Raw genomic sequence first — 17512 nt, 5'->3', positions numbered from 1 at the left:
CAATTGCTACATATATTGCAGTACATATATGTATGTCATCGTAATGATATCATACTCTGCATCAGATATATTTAAGAACGCTTTGATGAAAAAACTATTTTTCTTACAACTGTTTTCAATAAACTTACATTGTTTTCTCAGATAGTTTCCCATGCAAGGCATGCAAATGCAAATGAAGTTTCTTCAGTCAAGTTTCTATGTTGGTGATGTGTGCATCACTAGAATCATGATTGTTTAGTGTCACTTCAAACTAACTTTATCTTATATCATATATGAAATAGCCATTGTCTCATCTTTTTTCCCTTTCAATGGTGTCCAGTCGAGCACCTAAATGAAAACCACAGCTTTAAAACACTCAGGTTTCGGGGGAAAAAAGCGAGTTATGAGGAGAGAGAAGGGGAAGAATGAAAAGTTCAAAAAATCGAAAGTGAGGAAAGAAATGAGACAGCATAGAGAAAGTGGTGGGTAGGTGGGTGTCAGATGAGACCACTGCATAGGAATATGTGAGATTGTGGAGAAAAGAAAGAAGAGAAATGGAAGAGGACAGGAATAGACGAGAAGGAAGATAGGGAGAAAAAAGGAAGGAAGAGAAGAGAGGAGGAAAGTCACAGGATGGGGAAGGGAGGAGAAAGAGGTAAAGGGGAGGAAGAAAAATGCAAAGAGTGGAGGTAGCAAGAAAAATAGATAAAAGAAGGGGGAGGAAGAAAAAGAAGGGACAAATGAAAAGAGGAAAATGAAGGTAAAGAGAAGGAAGAGGAAGGAGAAAGGCAGAGGATGAGGAAGGAAAATAGAATAAGGAGCAGAAAAGGAAGGGGGAGATGAAACAAAAATGTGTTAATTGAAGGAGAGCAAGAAAGAGATGAGGAAGGACAGGGAAGTAGCAGAGAAAAGATGAAGTAGAAATCGGAAAAGAGGCAAACAGAAAGGAACCAATGGAAGAGGAATTAGGAGGGATAAATTGAAGATGAAATTGGGGAGATGTAGGAGAAGGGCAGAGGAAGTGGAAGCGAGAAGAAGAGGGAGAAGGGAAGAACGAGAGGAAGGTGCAGAAAAAGAGACAATGGAATACAAAGCAGAAAATGAAGAGTAAAAGGGGAGGAAGAGGAAGGTAAAGTGAGAAGGATAGAGTATTAGAAATGAAAAAAGAACGAGAAGGGGAAGAAGAGAGAAAGCAAGATCAAGAAGAAGTGAAGAAGAAGAGTTCAAATTAAATAGAGTTTTAATGAGAGATGGATGGTACACAGTTTGAGCAGGCGTCTCAGCACAGCACTGCGGAGCGAGGGCCTCTGATTGGTTAGTTTGTTGTCCATGCTACAGATGAGGATGGGATGGGTAGAGTGGACCTGCTGCCATGAGACAAGGGTGACTGCAGGGGCAAGGGGCCGACACTGAAGGCCACGCCTCCAAGACATGCTGGCTATGGCTCCATGGCTTTTCATAAACTTCAGTTGAAGAGAAAAGGAGCTTTCAGTAAAACCTCAGAGCAAGGCCTTCAAACTCTAGATAAAGACTCTCTGCCAAGGTTTGCTTGTGAATAAATATGCTTCTTAAAGTAGATTCATGGACAGATAGCTGAGGTGCATGTACAGCATGTGGTGTGTACGCACAGATTAGATTTGGTTAGTGTTGCCTTGTCATGTACTTGTTATGTGCATGGTTAGCCAGTTGACAGTTAACTAATTGCAAATCAAACTCAACAACCCCCTCCATGCGTTCTATGCTTCAAACTGTCTACTGCATGCATGGGGTGGTTTCACAGTGCTGTACAGCACAACACAGGTTCAGAGAGACATCAAAGAACTCAGCCAGACACATCAGCCCAACAAGAAACAACCATACATGTACACCAGTTTATTGGTACTGTTGCTGCTTAGCTACCAGATGATGCTACTTCTGTTAAATATTGGGCTAACTACAGTGCTAACAGGCAACAGAAGTATTTCACTTGTATCTAATGCTTAGCCTAACACTTTCTTGTCCTCAAGGTGTTACCTTTATTGCAGGAGTTAAGGAAAGACTTTGATTCCCTGGCATAGTCTTATCTTGAGTACCCTGTTGAAATGACCAGCATAGTTGGTTGTGTTATGCATACTGGTAGCAGTGTCCCAAGCAAACTACTTAACTAGCCCTTCCAGCAAGTCTTCTTTTGCCATCCAGCATCACCATGCTGGCCACATCATTTGGACCAGCACCTAACAAACCTGGGAACATGGGAATTCATTCTAGGAATCTGGTCTTTTCAGTTGGGAACGTGGCTAAATGGCACCTGTTTGCTGTTAATGTCCACAAACTGAGAGCTTCTGTCTGGCTGAGTCCTTCTGCCATGTGACCACACATGCCCCCATATCCCATGCTGCAATCTCTTTGTGAGATTCACCAGAACACCAGGACCACCCGCTATTGTGAATTTGCATGCAAACAAGCACACTGCTAGTACATTATACTGAAGCTTTTTCATTTACCATATAAAACCAAACCATTTCATAAAAAAAACAAATTTAATCACTCACTTAAAAGTGGACTTACCCTATACATAAATGTTTTTCACTGAATCGCCTGAATAACGTACTGTTTGTAAAAGTGTACTGCATTCGCATGAATACATAGGAAAAACTGGCAACGGAGCTGGTTCTTCTCAAAGCATCTTGTTCAGACTGAGCTATAAAATGAAAAGAAAAACAAAAGAAAGCCCACGTTGACGGCTCACTTGAATATGTCATTTCTATCGCAGCTTTTCCTGTCAACCTTAGAGTAACGGCAGACCTGAGGAGCTATCAGACTGCAAGAAAGAAGGCTGAGTGACAGTCAGTCGTTTTGCACTGAAAGAGCATCTTTGATTGATAGCTGCTCCACTTTCAGACACAGCACTTCAGACACGAGTGCTCTTGAAGGCTATCAGTGAGTAGGTTGGCTGGTTAAACGTACACCCCACGCCTGGTCGATCTCCCCCCTGTGTGACTGGCTCGTTCTCCTCCGGAGGTGAGCAGGAAGCAGGGTCTCTCACGGTCCACGGGACTGAAGACTTACTCCAGCAAAACCCCCAGGTCGATTGGCCAGGGCAGCTTTGGACGCCTCCCCATTCACTTTAAAGTCTCCAGTCACAGGCAAAGAGAGATGACTCATTACAGATTGATGACATCAGATTACAGATTGATATTCAAGGTGATCATGCAGGGTTTATTTCAGGCTATCAACACTGCAACACATCCTGAAAGCGAAACCACTCTCAAAGTTCAAACCTGCTGATATATAAATTCCATTTCTGCAAGAAACAGAGATGCTTTTCCCACTGTGCGTGATGGCACACCTATCCAAATTCACCTGTCTCTAATAGTTTCAAACACTAGAAAGCCATATTGTCCTGTTATATCATGACCTAGGTCAGGGTTACTTAACCCTGCTCCAGGAGACCCACTGTCCTGTCGAGTTTAGCTCCAACCTTAAGCAAACACACTTGAACCAGATAATCTCTTGCAGGATTACTTAACCATTAAAGGCAGGTTAATTGAAGCAGGGTTGGACTTTGTAAAAAACTCTGTAAAACATTGGGTCTCCGGGAGCAGGAATAAATACCCCTGACCTACATGTAGAATTTCTTGTCAGTTTCACAAGCCCTTTTCCCCCTAAGTCCTAAAACATACCATGCCCTTTTCATTCAATAGATTCTCAGCATTCTCTGACATAGCATAATCTCTAGTGTGTGTAGTTACCCTTAATTGCTAGGTTGGTCTATCTGTAATTTAGATGCCTGTGAAAGCTTAGAGTAGTAATAAGCTTCAATGAGAGCAAATCCACTGAGAAATGAAAAGATTTCTGCATTTCTAAAACTATTAATACTTTTAAATTTTCCCAAACAAGACCACTAATTACTCTTCTTCTTGTCTAAAAAAATCAAACCTACCAGATGAATCATTATTCAGATCCATCCAACTCAAGTTCTGTTCATTCTAGCTAAACATCCAGAGCTCAGCAGATCAACATACTAAACCAGTGTTGTCAAACTCAATTCCTGGAGGGCCAGAGTCCTACAGAGTTCTGTTCCAACCCTGCTCCAACACACATACCATGTAGTCAAATAAGCCTGAAGGACTTGATTAGTTGGATCAGGTGTGTTTAATTAGGGTTGAATCTAAACGCTGGAGTGCTCCGGCCCTCCAGGAATTGAGATTGACACCCCTGTGCTAAACTAACAGATTAATGAGTAACATTAAAAGAGTCAAAGCAAGACAAATCTCTTCAACAGTCTTCTTCAGAACTTCTACAGTCACTAAGAGGGTAAAAAAAAACTTGGTATAACCAAATTATAGAACCTCTGAGGAAACAATTTTATGATATGACTCCTTTAAGGTTACCATTTCACTGTCATTGCACTTTGACAGAAATTTACAGATTCTAAAATATTAGCTCCTACCTTGGTATCTGATCTCGGAAACCTCTTCCTGTGCAAGGGGGCATGTGTCACTGTGTGTGCTGGGTCGCGGGGAGTTAATCGCTGACTTGCAGTAGTTGGGAGACCCCATTAGATGCTCTCGTGATATCTTATTATTTTTCTTCTTTGGTAGTTTTTGTTTCGCCATGGCTAGGGAGTAGTACATGCCGAAGTTGTTCACGATTACAGGTACAGGCATGGCAATCGTCAGCACACCTGCCAGGGCACACAGTGCACCCACCAGCATTCCAGATGTCGTCTGAGGGTACATATCGCCATAGCCGAGGGTTGTCATCGTTACCACGGCCCACCAGAAGCCAATGGGGATGTTCTTGAAGTGTGTGTTGTTACTGGCATCAGGATCGTTGAGGTTTCTTCCAAAACGTTCAGCATAGTAGATCATAGTGGCAAAGATTAAGACTCCGAGAGCAAGGAAAATAATGAGGAGGATAAATTCATTAGTACTGGCACGAAGCGTGTGTCCGAGTACCCGCAAACCCACAAAGTGTCGCGTCAGCTTGAAAATACGGAGAATTCGAACGAATCGCACCACACGGAGGAAACCTAACACATCTTTTGCTGCTTTGGAGGAGAGTCCGCTCAGCCCTACCTCCAGGTAGAAGGGGAGGATGGCCACAAAGTCGATGATGTTGAGGGCATTTCTGACAAATTTTAATTTGTTTGGACAGGTAGTCACTCGGATTAGAAATTCAAAAGTGAACCACACAACGCAGACACCCTCAACATAGGTTAACTGCACCATAGTCTCCGTCTCGGGAAAGACACGCTCGTGTGTTTCATTGCCCACCATGTAAGTCTCTGTGCGGTTGATGATGGGATTGAAGGCCTCATGAGTCTCCAAACAGAATGTAGTAATGGACACCAAAATGAAGAACAAAGATGCAAATGCTACCCACTGTGGGAAAAAGAGAGAGAGAAATGTTATGTAAGACCTTAATGAAACAGTCATCAAAAAATGACAATATGTCTTCCAAACTTATAACATTCTTTCTTCTGTGGAACACAATAGGGAAAATTTTGGAGGATAGCACTGGTCTACACTGATAGCGTTCGTATGACTTCAGAAGACACTATACTAATTAACTACTATTATACTACTTTCACAATACTTCTAACAACATGACAGAATGACAGAATTCCTTTAATGCTTGTTCTTTGAATTCCTTACAAAACAGCTGTAAAACACAGTTCAGCTATAAATAGGTTTTTCCCAATATTAGAGCAGACAAAAATAAATCCAATTACAACATCATGAAAACACGAATTGCTCATAAACACCCCTTTCAGCAGAATTCAGAGGAAGTACACTTGGATAATGTCATGTCTTCAGTTCCTCAACGTGCTTCTGAAAAGTGCCACGTCAACAAATTGGGGGCTTAACAGCTGAAACTCAAGGTGACTGTGCGCTCTCAAGGAGAGCATAGAATGACAGAAAGTCACCAATATGACTGCCCTCCACCACTTTGGGATAAATTTAACCATAGTTCCCCTCACCAGGGACTCCTGGTCAGCCTCTGGCAAGGTTACCACATGCAGATTTGGTGAGATGGTCCCTCTAGTGCTTTGAAAGTGGATGGAGGAGGCTTGCACTTACACGGCAGCTTAATGTAAGACAGAACTACAAGCATGGACAGATGGAACTGGATTTCAGTAGGGGAGCCCCACCACAGGATGACGGAATACTGGCTAGTGGTGAAATTACATAAGTGCAAGTTGGCCATGTTTTCCCTACCTTGGGATCTTCTGGCAACTGAGAAAAGCTCCATCCATTATGTATGAATTGATTATTCTGCTCAAATTAAATATTAAATTAAGGCTGTGAATCTCAATGACAAATCATCCATCAGCACATAATAGAAATTCAGTGCATTCTTGGATTTTTAATAATATTTTCAAAAAAAATAAAAAAAAATTGTTGGTTTATTCTTGCTTGCCTGTTTAGAAGTCAGTACTACAATACTAGGGTTTTCTGGGTGGCTGCTTACCAAGAATCATCAGTTTCCCCCTAAAATAAAAATAATATTAAAAAAAATATTCTCTCACCCATTTTATCTTCCACCAGGCAAAAAACTGTGAGTCAGATCACTTTGAAGAGTAATAGCACCCCCCTTCTTAACAGTCCGCTTGGTTTGATGTATCATTTTCAAGTCAAGCCAAAGTTTATGCTTGGAACTTGTTCAAATCACTAAACTCTAAATATAAACAATGCCTTGGCAAACAGCACTACCAAATGCATGACATGCTAATTTCTAAACAAAAATACAATTCTTGACCTATTTTCAATTATAAAAAGTAGTGCTGTCAAACGATTAATCGCGATTAATCGCATCCATAATAAAAGTTTTTGTTTACATAATATGTGTATACTGTGTATATTTATTATTTATATATAAATACAAATACATGCATGTATATATTTAAGAAAAATATTATTATTTATATATAAAAAATAATTATACATAAAAAAAAAAAAAAAAATAAGAATATAAATATATAAATGTATAAACAAATATTTTCAAAATATATACTGTATGTTTGTGTATTTATATATACATATTAAATATACACAGTACACATACATAAGTTATGTTGGATGCGATTAATCATTTGACAGCACTAATAAAAAGCAACCATTCCAGATTGACCATTTTTGTAAACAATTCACTCAAACGATTATGACTCACTCAGCCAACTTATGACCAAATTTCACTGTATCATTACTGAAGCATAAACAATTACAAATGATTTTCATTCATTTAATTATATGCATTTACAATATGTAAGCTAGTATCAAATATCAATGTTTTTTTGCTCATGTACCATTTTTTCATGAAGTTTCAAAGCATTAATACACCTTCTCTGCCCTGATCTGCCTCTGGTTCTGACGGCTAGCAACACCTCTCAGTTCTTTGGTTCACATAAATTCTTCTTCCACAGGCAGTTAATATCTGGGTCAGCCAGTGCTTAGTCTAACAGACACTATTCCCTAGATGTGCCTCGTTTCCTGTGTTTGTAAGGAGGAGAAACGTTTTGTCTGAAGAAGCCTACGAGCACATACACACAAAAACGCACATAAATAACATTTTTCATCACTTATTAAGATCGCTTTGACCTGTGGAAAAAGCTGCTGAGTTATGGAAATGAAGGAACTCTATTTGGCAGCAAAAAGCATCTTTCTCCATTGATGAACATTCAAAAGAATCCATGTATTTTGATGGAAAAAAAATGTGCAAGAGAGATTTAAATTGCAAATATTTGAATTTCCTATCGTAGATGGTGTTAACAGTACCTGATTTGTTTTTGGAAGGCTCTTAAAAGTGTAAAATAGACACTTTTTTCAGTTTCACATCACAGCTCCACAGTAATTAAGCTCTGATTCATTCAAAGAAGGATTTGGGATACAACTTGATATCTTTATGATGCTGGAAAGATGACGTACAACGTAAGGAAGTAAATAACATGGCATTGCTACGCTTCTCAATGAAGACTATATGCTAGCATTTGTTCTACAGATTATCAACATTTTGTGTTTTATAAACCTGTCTCTGCAAACAATGGCTTTATTTTTTTTATTTTTTTTATAGATGCGTGCCATTGTACCTGGAACTTACAGTTTTTACAAGTTCTCTCCAGTTTTGTATCAAATATGCAGTGAACATACTGGGGTGGTAAAAAAGCAATTAATAATTCATCAAGGTAAGACATGACATCATCACCGCTGCATTTTCCTCCTTCACAGATGCCTATAAATGTTGTGTAATTCATGCAAAATAACAAATGCTACAGATATCACCTCAAATATTTGATAAAAGGCTCTTTTTATATTGCTGAATCACTTTTGCTCTCCTCAAACTGAGGGCGAAAGCACATTCTCACGACCTTGCAAATCCCAGAGGGCAACAGTTTGATCCACAAGAACGTTTTATCCTCACTCTCTCATTGATCAAGATAAACACAAGAACAGCTTGATCCCCTTGATCTCAGGGGACACAACATGATCCGTTTCTCCCCCTCTGCCCTCCCATCACATACTGATGACTTGAAGTGACAGTCCATTTGAAGTTTTATCCCTCCACACACACATCTACTTATTCTGAATGGTCGTCAATGGAGAAAATGCTTTTTTGGGTCCAGATGGTGTATTTACGGCATCTACCAGCAGGGGCTAATGCAACCATGCTAACCAGCCAAACCATGATCTCTTGCAGTTTCCAAATGAATATTAAAAGAGTCTTTTTAGAAACTTTCTGGCACTCCATCTTTCGGTGAATCAAGTGCTTTTTCACACCCATAGGGATGTTGACTGCAGACATATTGACAGTCAATCTAAAGCGTCATCATTTGCAGCCATTTAATCTGGGTTAAAGAGCCCATTTTCATTTTTCAGCCCTTGAAAAAACATGCAAGAGCCAGTGCTGGGAATGTTGAAACTCACTTAAAGTGCTGGTAACTGTGTTAGTCAGTGGGCGGCCCGGCACTGATTCATTCTGTGTGCAAGTGTGTGTTTGTGTATGAACCGATGTGTTGCTGCGATGCTGATGCAGCTGAGATATGAGATGTTCTCATTAAATACACTTACACACACCCCCAACCAGGCAGAATAATGAATGAGGGTGCAGCTTGATAATTACTGTGAGGACGAGTCTGGACAAGTTTATATGTATGCAGACAGAGTCTGAACCATAGGCCTTGTGTGTTCACTTCCTGTTCGATTATGGCACAGTGTCATTTATATTCTCTTTCTCAGTAGAATTTCTGGGTCTGAACAGGGTTTTAGACTAAGCCAGACCCATTTACACCAAAAAATGAAGGACATCGGCTTGTGATTGCATATCAGATGATATGACAAAAATGTAGCTCATGGTTCCCATAAAAATAATGTTTGTTCTTAAAATCTCACAAGAAATATGTCCAGACCACATTTCACAAGAAAAGAAACATGTATTTAACACGCATAAATTAAATTAAATTAAATTAAATTAATTAATTTAAAAAATAAAATAAAATAAAAAAAATAAAATAAAATAAAATTCATATTTATCTAAATTAAAAGAAATCTTAAAGAAAATTAAATATATTTTTTGACTAATACATTTTTTAAATGCAAAGAAAATACTGTAAGAAAAATTTATTTCCTTTATTTTAATCAAAATAAAGTATCATAACAAATACTAACACAATGTATAAATGCTTTATTTAATCCATTTATTTAATATAATAAATTTTATGTAATTATTTTACAATTTTAAGAAGTGCAATACATTGATATGAATGGGTAGCTTAACTGACTTGAAAATAATATAAAATCTATAATAAAAATATAATAAAATGTGTAATGTAAAACAACAATAAATAATAATAAAATGTAATGGTTAAGGCTTAGTGGTAGACTTCATAGTGTTAAAAGATATGATTCCTTCTTTCTCACTTTTGATTTTGGGGTAAAAAATGACCTGGATATGTTCTTGACCGGTTTTGTAACATTCACACCCTCACAGGCATTACTGTAGGAGAACGACAGGACACATTATCAACCACAGAGTGGCATCTGTTGTTTGTAATACAAAATACAAACTAGCTAACATCAGAAAACAAAAGAACACCTCACTCAAAATGATCCTATTTCCTGTTATATTTCAAAAAACATGCAACTAAGACAAAATGATCGATTCACCTGATCCTGTACTGAGGTACGGTGCTGTAGCGTCATCATTTTTGAAAGAGGACCAATGGCAAGTTTCCAACAGTTAGCTTTATAACAACATTTCTACAATCCTGAGAAAAACATGCATTTATTTTTATTTTTTTTTTTAAATAGCAAAACCTCTTTCATTCTTGCCAGTTTCTAAGAAGCCTAAACCTTTTGTTTATCTCTACAAAATGCATGCCCTCCCAGGCTTCTTGGCTTTTAGTTTAGATAAAGATAAGGAAAGATGTCATCTGTGATCACAGCAGGTAATTGAGTTGTCAAGTTGTAATGTAATTAAGATATTCTTCCTGATGGAGGCGGCCTAAAAATAACTCAAAACAATTGAATTGACTTGATCTAGAGTAGAAACAGCACGTACAATACAGTTTACAAGGATGACCGTGCCACCTATGCATGCAGCCTAGCCATGACTCCAACATCCCAATTCATTCATCTGAAATCTGTGTATTTTTTCCAGCCGCCTCCACTCTTGAGAAGTAGAGAGGCGCTGCATTTAGAAAACGTGGTAAAAATAATCCAGCACCGTTGACAGAAATGCATATTTGATGCAGAAACCCAACTTTCCCAGCACGCATCAGCGATTGCTCGACTGTGTATCAAAAACAAGTCATGCAGAGGATCTAAATCACAAATCCTGGCTGTGGTCGATGTCCATAAGCGGACTTCATCAAACCCATTACTGCTTGATTTGCTATCAGGCAGCCTGGTTCATGTTTCTCTGAGGTGCTGCCAGGAACAGGGCCACTTTTCCTCAGATCCAGCAGACAGTGTTGGACAGCCTGGCTCCTGCGCAGCCCATAGCCAAATGAATAATACATTTCCTTCTAGAAAACCAGTCTCACCTACAATTTACTTGTTTAGATGCGTCATCCGCATTCAAAACCTACCTGAAACGCTTTCTACATTGGCGGCCAAAAGTTTTAAATAATTTAATTTTTACATTTATTGAAAGACCTCTCTTATGCTTACCAAGGCTGCATTTAGGAAAAACAATATTATTGCATTTGAAAAAATTTTTGTTCTATTTGAATATATTTTAAAATGTAATTTATAAATGTGATCATTTTTTTAAATGCCCATTTCTTATTTTTATCATTGCTGAAATTGTTTTTTGCTGGTAAGTATGATTTAAAAAAAAAAGAAATTAACAATTGAAAAAATAATACTAACAAATATGTTTACTTTTATTCAGATAGGATGCAGTAAATTCAGAAGTGACAGTAAAAACATTTATAATGTTATTTAAAAAATATTTAAAATTAATGCAGTTCAATAAACCTTCTATTCATCGAAGAATCCTCAACTGTTTTACACAGTTTCCACAAAAAAAATTTTTTTTTTTTAAAAATCAAGCAGCAAAAGTTTTTCAGCATTGAAAATAATAAGAACTGAGTACCAATAATAACTGAGCAGCCAGCCAGCATATTAGAATGATTTCTGAATGACTGGAGTAATGATGCTGAAAATTACATTTTCCATCACAAGAATAAATTACATTTTAAAATCTATTTAGATAGAAAACAGTTGAAAACAGAGTGAAATTGTAATAATATTTCACAATATTACTATATGTTCGATCAAACAAATGCAGCCTTGGTCAGCATTAGAGACATTTAAAATCCTAATTATTCTAAAATTTTGGCCACCATTGTAAGTAACTTTTTTCCTACAATCTGTTCACTTAGATCTTGGAGGACATCCATCTCTTGCTCCATCAGTGCCAAAGCGGTGGGCTAGAGTCAGTAGAGCTGACCTGTTTTAACCTGGCAGCCAAAACTAGTAGAAGTGCTGGGATGGCGTTCATCTCCGATTAAGAGCTTATAGGGTTCCTGCTGAGAGCAATGACGGGATAGCGGTGAGGGCAAAGAGCTGACATTTGAAATGAGCTAATGAAATGCCCATAAAATCTTAAGGGGAGAGTGTTTTTTTTACAGCACAAGTGCCCTTGAATGCTTTATGCGAGTGCATCTTTAGTGTTTGCGTGCCTTGGGTTTGTGTGTATCTGTGTGTCTCTAGGGGTGAGGTGCAAAACAGGCGAGCTGCAGTTAGTGGCAGCGTGCTCCTGAACAAAACATGATCTGTATGGACAAGCAAGGATGTGAGCAGTGTTTATTTCCAACCCCTAGTCAGTCAGCAAATAACAGTTGCTTGATAACCTTCATCAGGTAGAGGAGGCAACAAAACTAAGGTGCACTGTGTTAAAGACTTGCAAACAAATTGAGTTATTTTATACTATATAAGTATGGCAGTGCATGACATCATTTATGGCCCATCTCGTGGCTTCTTTTATCTCACGAAAGAGAAGGTGGATATTATTTCAAGGTCACCCAGAGTTGTGGGATGTGCTCAGAGATGTGGTCATCTAGAGTCTCTGTATCTCTCCATAAGTCTGTAATTGGGTCATTCCACGGGGGAAAACTAATCTCAAGAACATATGAGTAAAAATGACTTGAGTTTTAATAGGCATTTTTCTGGTCAACCACCAAAAAAAAAAAAAAAAATTGATTTATTTTAATTTATTTAATTGGATCATTTATTTTCCTTTTCAGTTCTATAATGAAGATGTGTTTTTGGCCTATTAATAAAAAAATAAAAAAATAAAGTATATAGTATTTTGTATTTATTCTATAGACATTTTCAAGTTTTATTGTAGCATTACATTTTTATTAATATATAGTTTGAATATTAGAGAGTATTATATATATATATATATATATATATATATATATATATATATATATATATATATATAGATATATATATACACACACCACACACACACCACACACACACACACACAACACACACACACAACTAAACGATGTAATTATATGAATTATAATATTTTCAACAGGCATTGTTATAGTCAAACATAATAAAATTAAAAAATGTAGCTTCACATAGTCATTTTTTTTTTCAGAATGTTTCAAATCTTGCAGAAATGTACTTTGTACATTTATTTTATTTTATTTTGAAAATTACCTTTTCAAAGTAGAAAGGGCCCGTGGAATGACCCAGTTGACATGATTGTGTCCATCACTGATTTCTCAAATGATCAATCAAAATCAAGAATCACCGATGGGCTCATTAGGATCATTTGACCCTCAATTGGTCTGACACGTAGTATGCCTAAGCTGTTTTGCTGGTCTGTAAACTGGTTTTAAAGGGGTTTGGTGCACTATTCACGCTGTAAGTCCAGCAAACCATAGCTTTTTCCGAAAACACATAGCCTAATAGCATTTCTCAATGAACTCACCCGTGCGTATTTTGAGGAATACGGGTCCTCAAAGAGCGCCCACGTCTTCTTCTGCCATCTGCTCCAGCGCCCAGACCTGTTATCGGGCGAGTCGCCTTGCGCCAGTCTCCGGGTCATCTCAACGCCCTCATCCCCCTCGGCCGCCTCAGCAACCCCCTCAGGCTCCGGGTCTTCATGTCCGAGATCCAGAGCAACCCCGGCGAAGCTGTCCAAAGCCTCCTCCGCCTCTCGATGCTGCCGGTAGGTCATCCAGCAACACGGTTCCACGTCTGTCTCGTCGATCCCCCAAAACGCCAGCTCCTCCTCATACAAAGGTCCACACACGTCCGCCGGGCAATGCAGCTTGCCCGTGCGATAATAGTTAAGAATGTGGGCGAAAACGCCGGGGTGACGGTCGAAGAAAAACTCCCCGATGTTCGCATCATAATCGAAGTTACTAGGCGCGTCGGGCTCCGCCAGCCAGGAGAGTCGAGTGCCGGGCAGGGTGCGCAGGGTGCTGCGGTAGGTCTGGTGCTTGATTCCTCCGACGTTGATCACAATGCGATCCTTGTCGTCCCCTTGGCCCATCGCGTACCTCTCTAGTCATATCTCCAACCCGTGGACCGTCATCATAACGCTGGGACCCATGTTCATAAAATTCAAAATGTGTTTACGATCGTGCCAGGTGCGCCTCAAAGTGTCCATGCCAACAAAAGAATTCCAAAACCCTTAAGTGACTTCTAAGATGCGAACGCGTTTTCCCTCCAATACTCCAATATCCCGACCCCCCTGGCTCGGGTTTGAGGGCGTCAGGAAGGTGTTTTTATAGTGTCATTGGGCGCAAGGTGGTGCTGAACGGACAGCGCCAGTCATCCGTCGAGCCTTCATAACTCCAGCGTCCCTATTGTGTTACAGCTTCCCCTGGAAAACAAAAACCCCGCTTCACACGTCCGTTTTCTTTGAGAACGAACAGACGAACCAGCAGCAGATCTTGCCTTCAGCAATTCCAGTGGCCTTTAAAAATCGACGGTGCTTTGAATAGTCCGAAGTCCCATTGATGCGGATCGCTTGTGATGACGGTCTGAAGAACCAGGCGTCGCAGCAACAAGGGAGGGTCTTTCATTCACAGGAGCAGAGCTCAATCTAAAATGTGTTTCCAGGCGAACAAAAACTCAACATGTTCTCGGGGTGGAAGACGCACTGTATGGAAAGCCGTTTTAAAGTGTAGTCCTTAGAATGAACTACAGTCTATAGCGCTTAATGTACTGAATACATCACTATGCAATACATTCTTTGTCCGTCGAAAAAAAAAACTTATATGCAACAACTAGCCTATTCAAGAGACTGTAATTTACAAGTGAACCTGGTTACTTGTTAGCCTAGTTAAGTAATGGCTGCAGTTAGCTAAATTAAATACTGTGAATTGCCTAGTAGGTTTACTAATGCACTTAAAATTGGTAATTTGTGTGATAGTGTACTAGAAAAAAAAGATATATTATGGAAAGTGGAATGGTTAAAAATGAATAGGCTACTTGGAATAAATACTTGGAATACATACAAGTGAATAGTTAATATTTTAACCAAAAATCTCCATAGAATTCAATCAATAGTTACTTTTCACTACAGGAATTGTTATGGAAGCTTATTTGCAGCACATATTTAAAAAATATAAAAAGGTAGTTTTCAGAATTGCAAGATATAAAAAGGAAAACAATTCTGAGGGAAAAAAGTCAGAATTGCAAGGTGTAAAGATGAAATTTGATTAAAAAAAAAAATAAGAAAAAAAGTTCAAATTGTAATTCTGGGAAACAGACGGTTTGAAATAAAGCTTATTTCTGCCACAGAATTAAAAAAAAATGAAAAAGGTTATTGCATAATTTTGAGTAATTGTGAGTTTATTTCTTACAATTCTTTTTTCTTGCAATTCTGAGAAAAAAAAGAATTGAGTCTGAAATGTGAGATATAGACTCGCAAATGTGCAAAAAAAAGTTTGAATTGTGAAATATTAACTCATACTTCAGAGAGAAAAAAGTCAGAAATAAGGAAATTTATTTCCACCACAGAATAAAAAAAATAAGAAGGTAATTGCACAATTTATCTTTTTTTATGTATATTTTTTCTTGCAATTGTGAGCTTATATTCTGAGGGGTGAAAAAAGTCAGAATTATTCCGTGTCAGAAACAAAAAAAATGAATTTTAATATGTAAAGTGAGAATTAAGTGGGGGAAAAACTCTGAATTCTGAAAAAATAAACTTGTTTTAATCTATTGCAGAAATAAACTTCCATAAATAGTGACTAAAATGTGATAAAAACATAGTAATTAATAAAATAGAAAACCTTCCGGTATTTAAGAAGGTGTAGCTACTAGTAACATAACAGTAAATGTTAAAACAGCTTGTCATGCACACTGCGTCCTATTTGTATGAGCAGCAGGTAACCTTGTGTTTATGCTGGAGCTCAGCTTGTGAACTGCTCCGGGTCCATTTTTAAAGGACAATGTGGCGATGAGGAGGAGGTGCACAACTAAAATCAGAGCACATTTGCCTGGGAGGCGTGTATGACCATGAACACATGGAGGCTGGACTAGGGAGGAGGTGATTTGTTGAAGTTTGGGGACATTTGTGTACTGCCTCCCAACTGCAGACCCATGAAAGGGAAATAATACATGCATATGAAATATAAGAGAAATCATCCAATCTCACTGTGCTTTATGGGTAACTCAGAATTCATAAATTAATGAGAAAAGCTTTTATTTTTCCATTAGAGAAGCTTTAAGCTGTTTGGGGACCAGATACACCATCCCATTGCAATTATAGACATTTAATTAAAATAGATTTTATATTTTGATACAGATCTAAATTGACTAATATAAAAGTGCCTTCGGTTTAGATATAAAGGTTATTTACTTTTTTTTTCTTTCTGTAGGCTGCTTGTACTGCCATTTCTGAGCAGTCAGAGCCTGCAATGCTTATGTCTGCCTATAGGTGGAAGCAAAGTGTTTGTAAATAAATAAAAACTTTTATTTAATAATTATCCTGGCCCAATTTTACATTCCAAAGAAGACTGTCTGTTTAGAAAATTTATATATATATATATATATATATATATATATATATATATATATATATATATATATATATATATATATAATAACGCAAATCAATTTTAACATGTCAACACGTACCATCTTCTTAATAAAATTCTTATTGTGTACACTGTCCTTTTAATAGTCACTTTCTCCTTCCAAAAAATAAATAAATAAACCTACATTAGGAACATATTGCAAATATTAAACTTTCTTTCTCTGGTGAACAAATGTGTATATTATCTATTGTAATATTCAAATTCTATTATAGTTACTAAAAAAAAATACTAATGTGCATTATTGGCATTAAAAATAAGACAAAACCTAAATAATGTATTTTTATTGATTTAATTCTTATGTTTATATATGTGCATATTTGTGTATGTGTGTTTTAATTATTAGTATTAATTATAATAATTTATTGTATGCATTAGGATGGGAAGATTTTATACTCTGTATTGTTCCACTGGATTCTATAACAAAGTTTGCTTATAAATGAATAAATGAATGATAAAGGAAATAAAAGATCACCCATCCCGATGTTTAATTGCTAATGCAAAATTACTAATGCAGTTTTAATTATTACTTACTGTATGTAATTGTTTTTCTTTATCTTTCTTTATTGTCTCCATTAACCTTTATATTGTTAATGCATCCAGGAGATTACAGACATTGTGCAGAAAGGACAGTGAGTGAGTGGCCTATTTTACGAGAATATTGAAAAGGGGGCATCTGTGATAACTTGTCAGGTGACTTGGTGAAAAAGGTCAACTCAAAATCTAATCCAAAAGTAAAATGGCACCATGCTGTGACCAGTCTGCTGACCTTGAGGTGAATGTTTCTGGGAGATACAAACTGTAAACTTGAAAATGAAATCAATAATTGGAAGATAAACACGAAATATTATTTGTATTTTAATGTGTTAAAAATAGCAATGAATGTATTTTTCTGAGATGTTCCCCCAATTTTGTTAATCAGTATTTCAGTATTCTGGTATTAATTTCATAATACACAGTTTCGCAATAGGCACT

General features: G+C 37.5%; 1 protein-coding gene and 1 pseudogene across 1 annotated transcript; both read right to left on the bottom strand.

Annotated features, from left to right (window-relative positions):
• LOC109045640 overlaps positions 1–17512 on the bottom strand; it is a 638390-nt pseudogene that overhangs the window by 215367 nt on the left and 405511 nt on the right.
• Positions 3177–14634, bottom strand: LOC109053669 (potassium voltage-gated channel subfamily C member 1-like). Its single transcript, XM_042752694.1, has 2 exons — positions 13417–14634; positions 3177–5345 (listed from the first exon to the last, which is right to left on the bottom strand). Exons 1-2 carry the CDS (start codon positions 13981–13983, stop codon positions 4401–4403), a joined length of 1512 nt encoding a protein of 503 aa, XP_042608628.1. The 5' UTR covers positions 13984–14634; the 3' UTR covers positions 3177–4400.

The sequence above is a fragment of the Cyprinus carpio genome, chromosome B25, assembly GCF_018340385.1.
Source record: "Cyprinus carpio isolate SPL01 chromosome B25, ASM1834038v1, whole genome shotgun sequence".
Taxonomy (NCBI): domain Eukaryota; kingdom Metazoa; phylum Chordata; class Actinopteri; order Cypriniformes; family Cyprinidae; genus Cyprinus; species Cyprinus carpio.
This window is presented reverse-complemented; position numbering and strand designations above follow the sequence as displayed.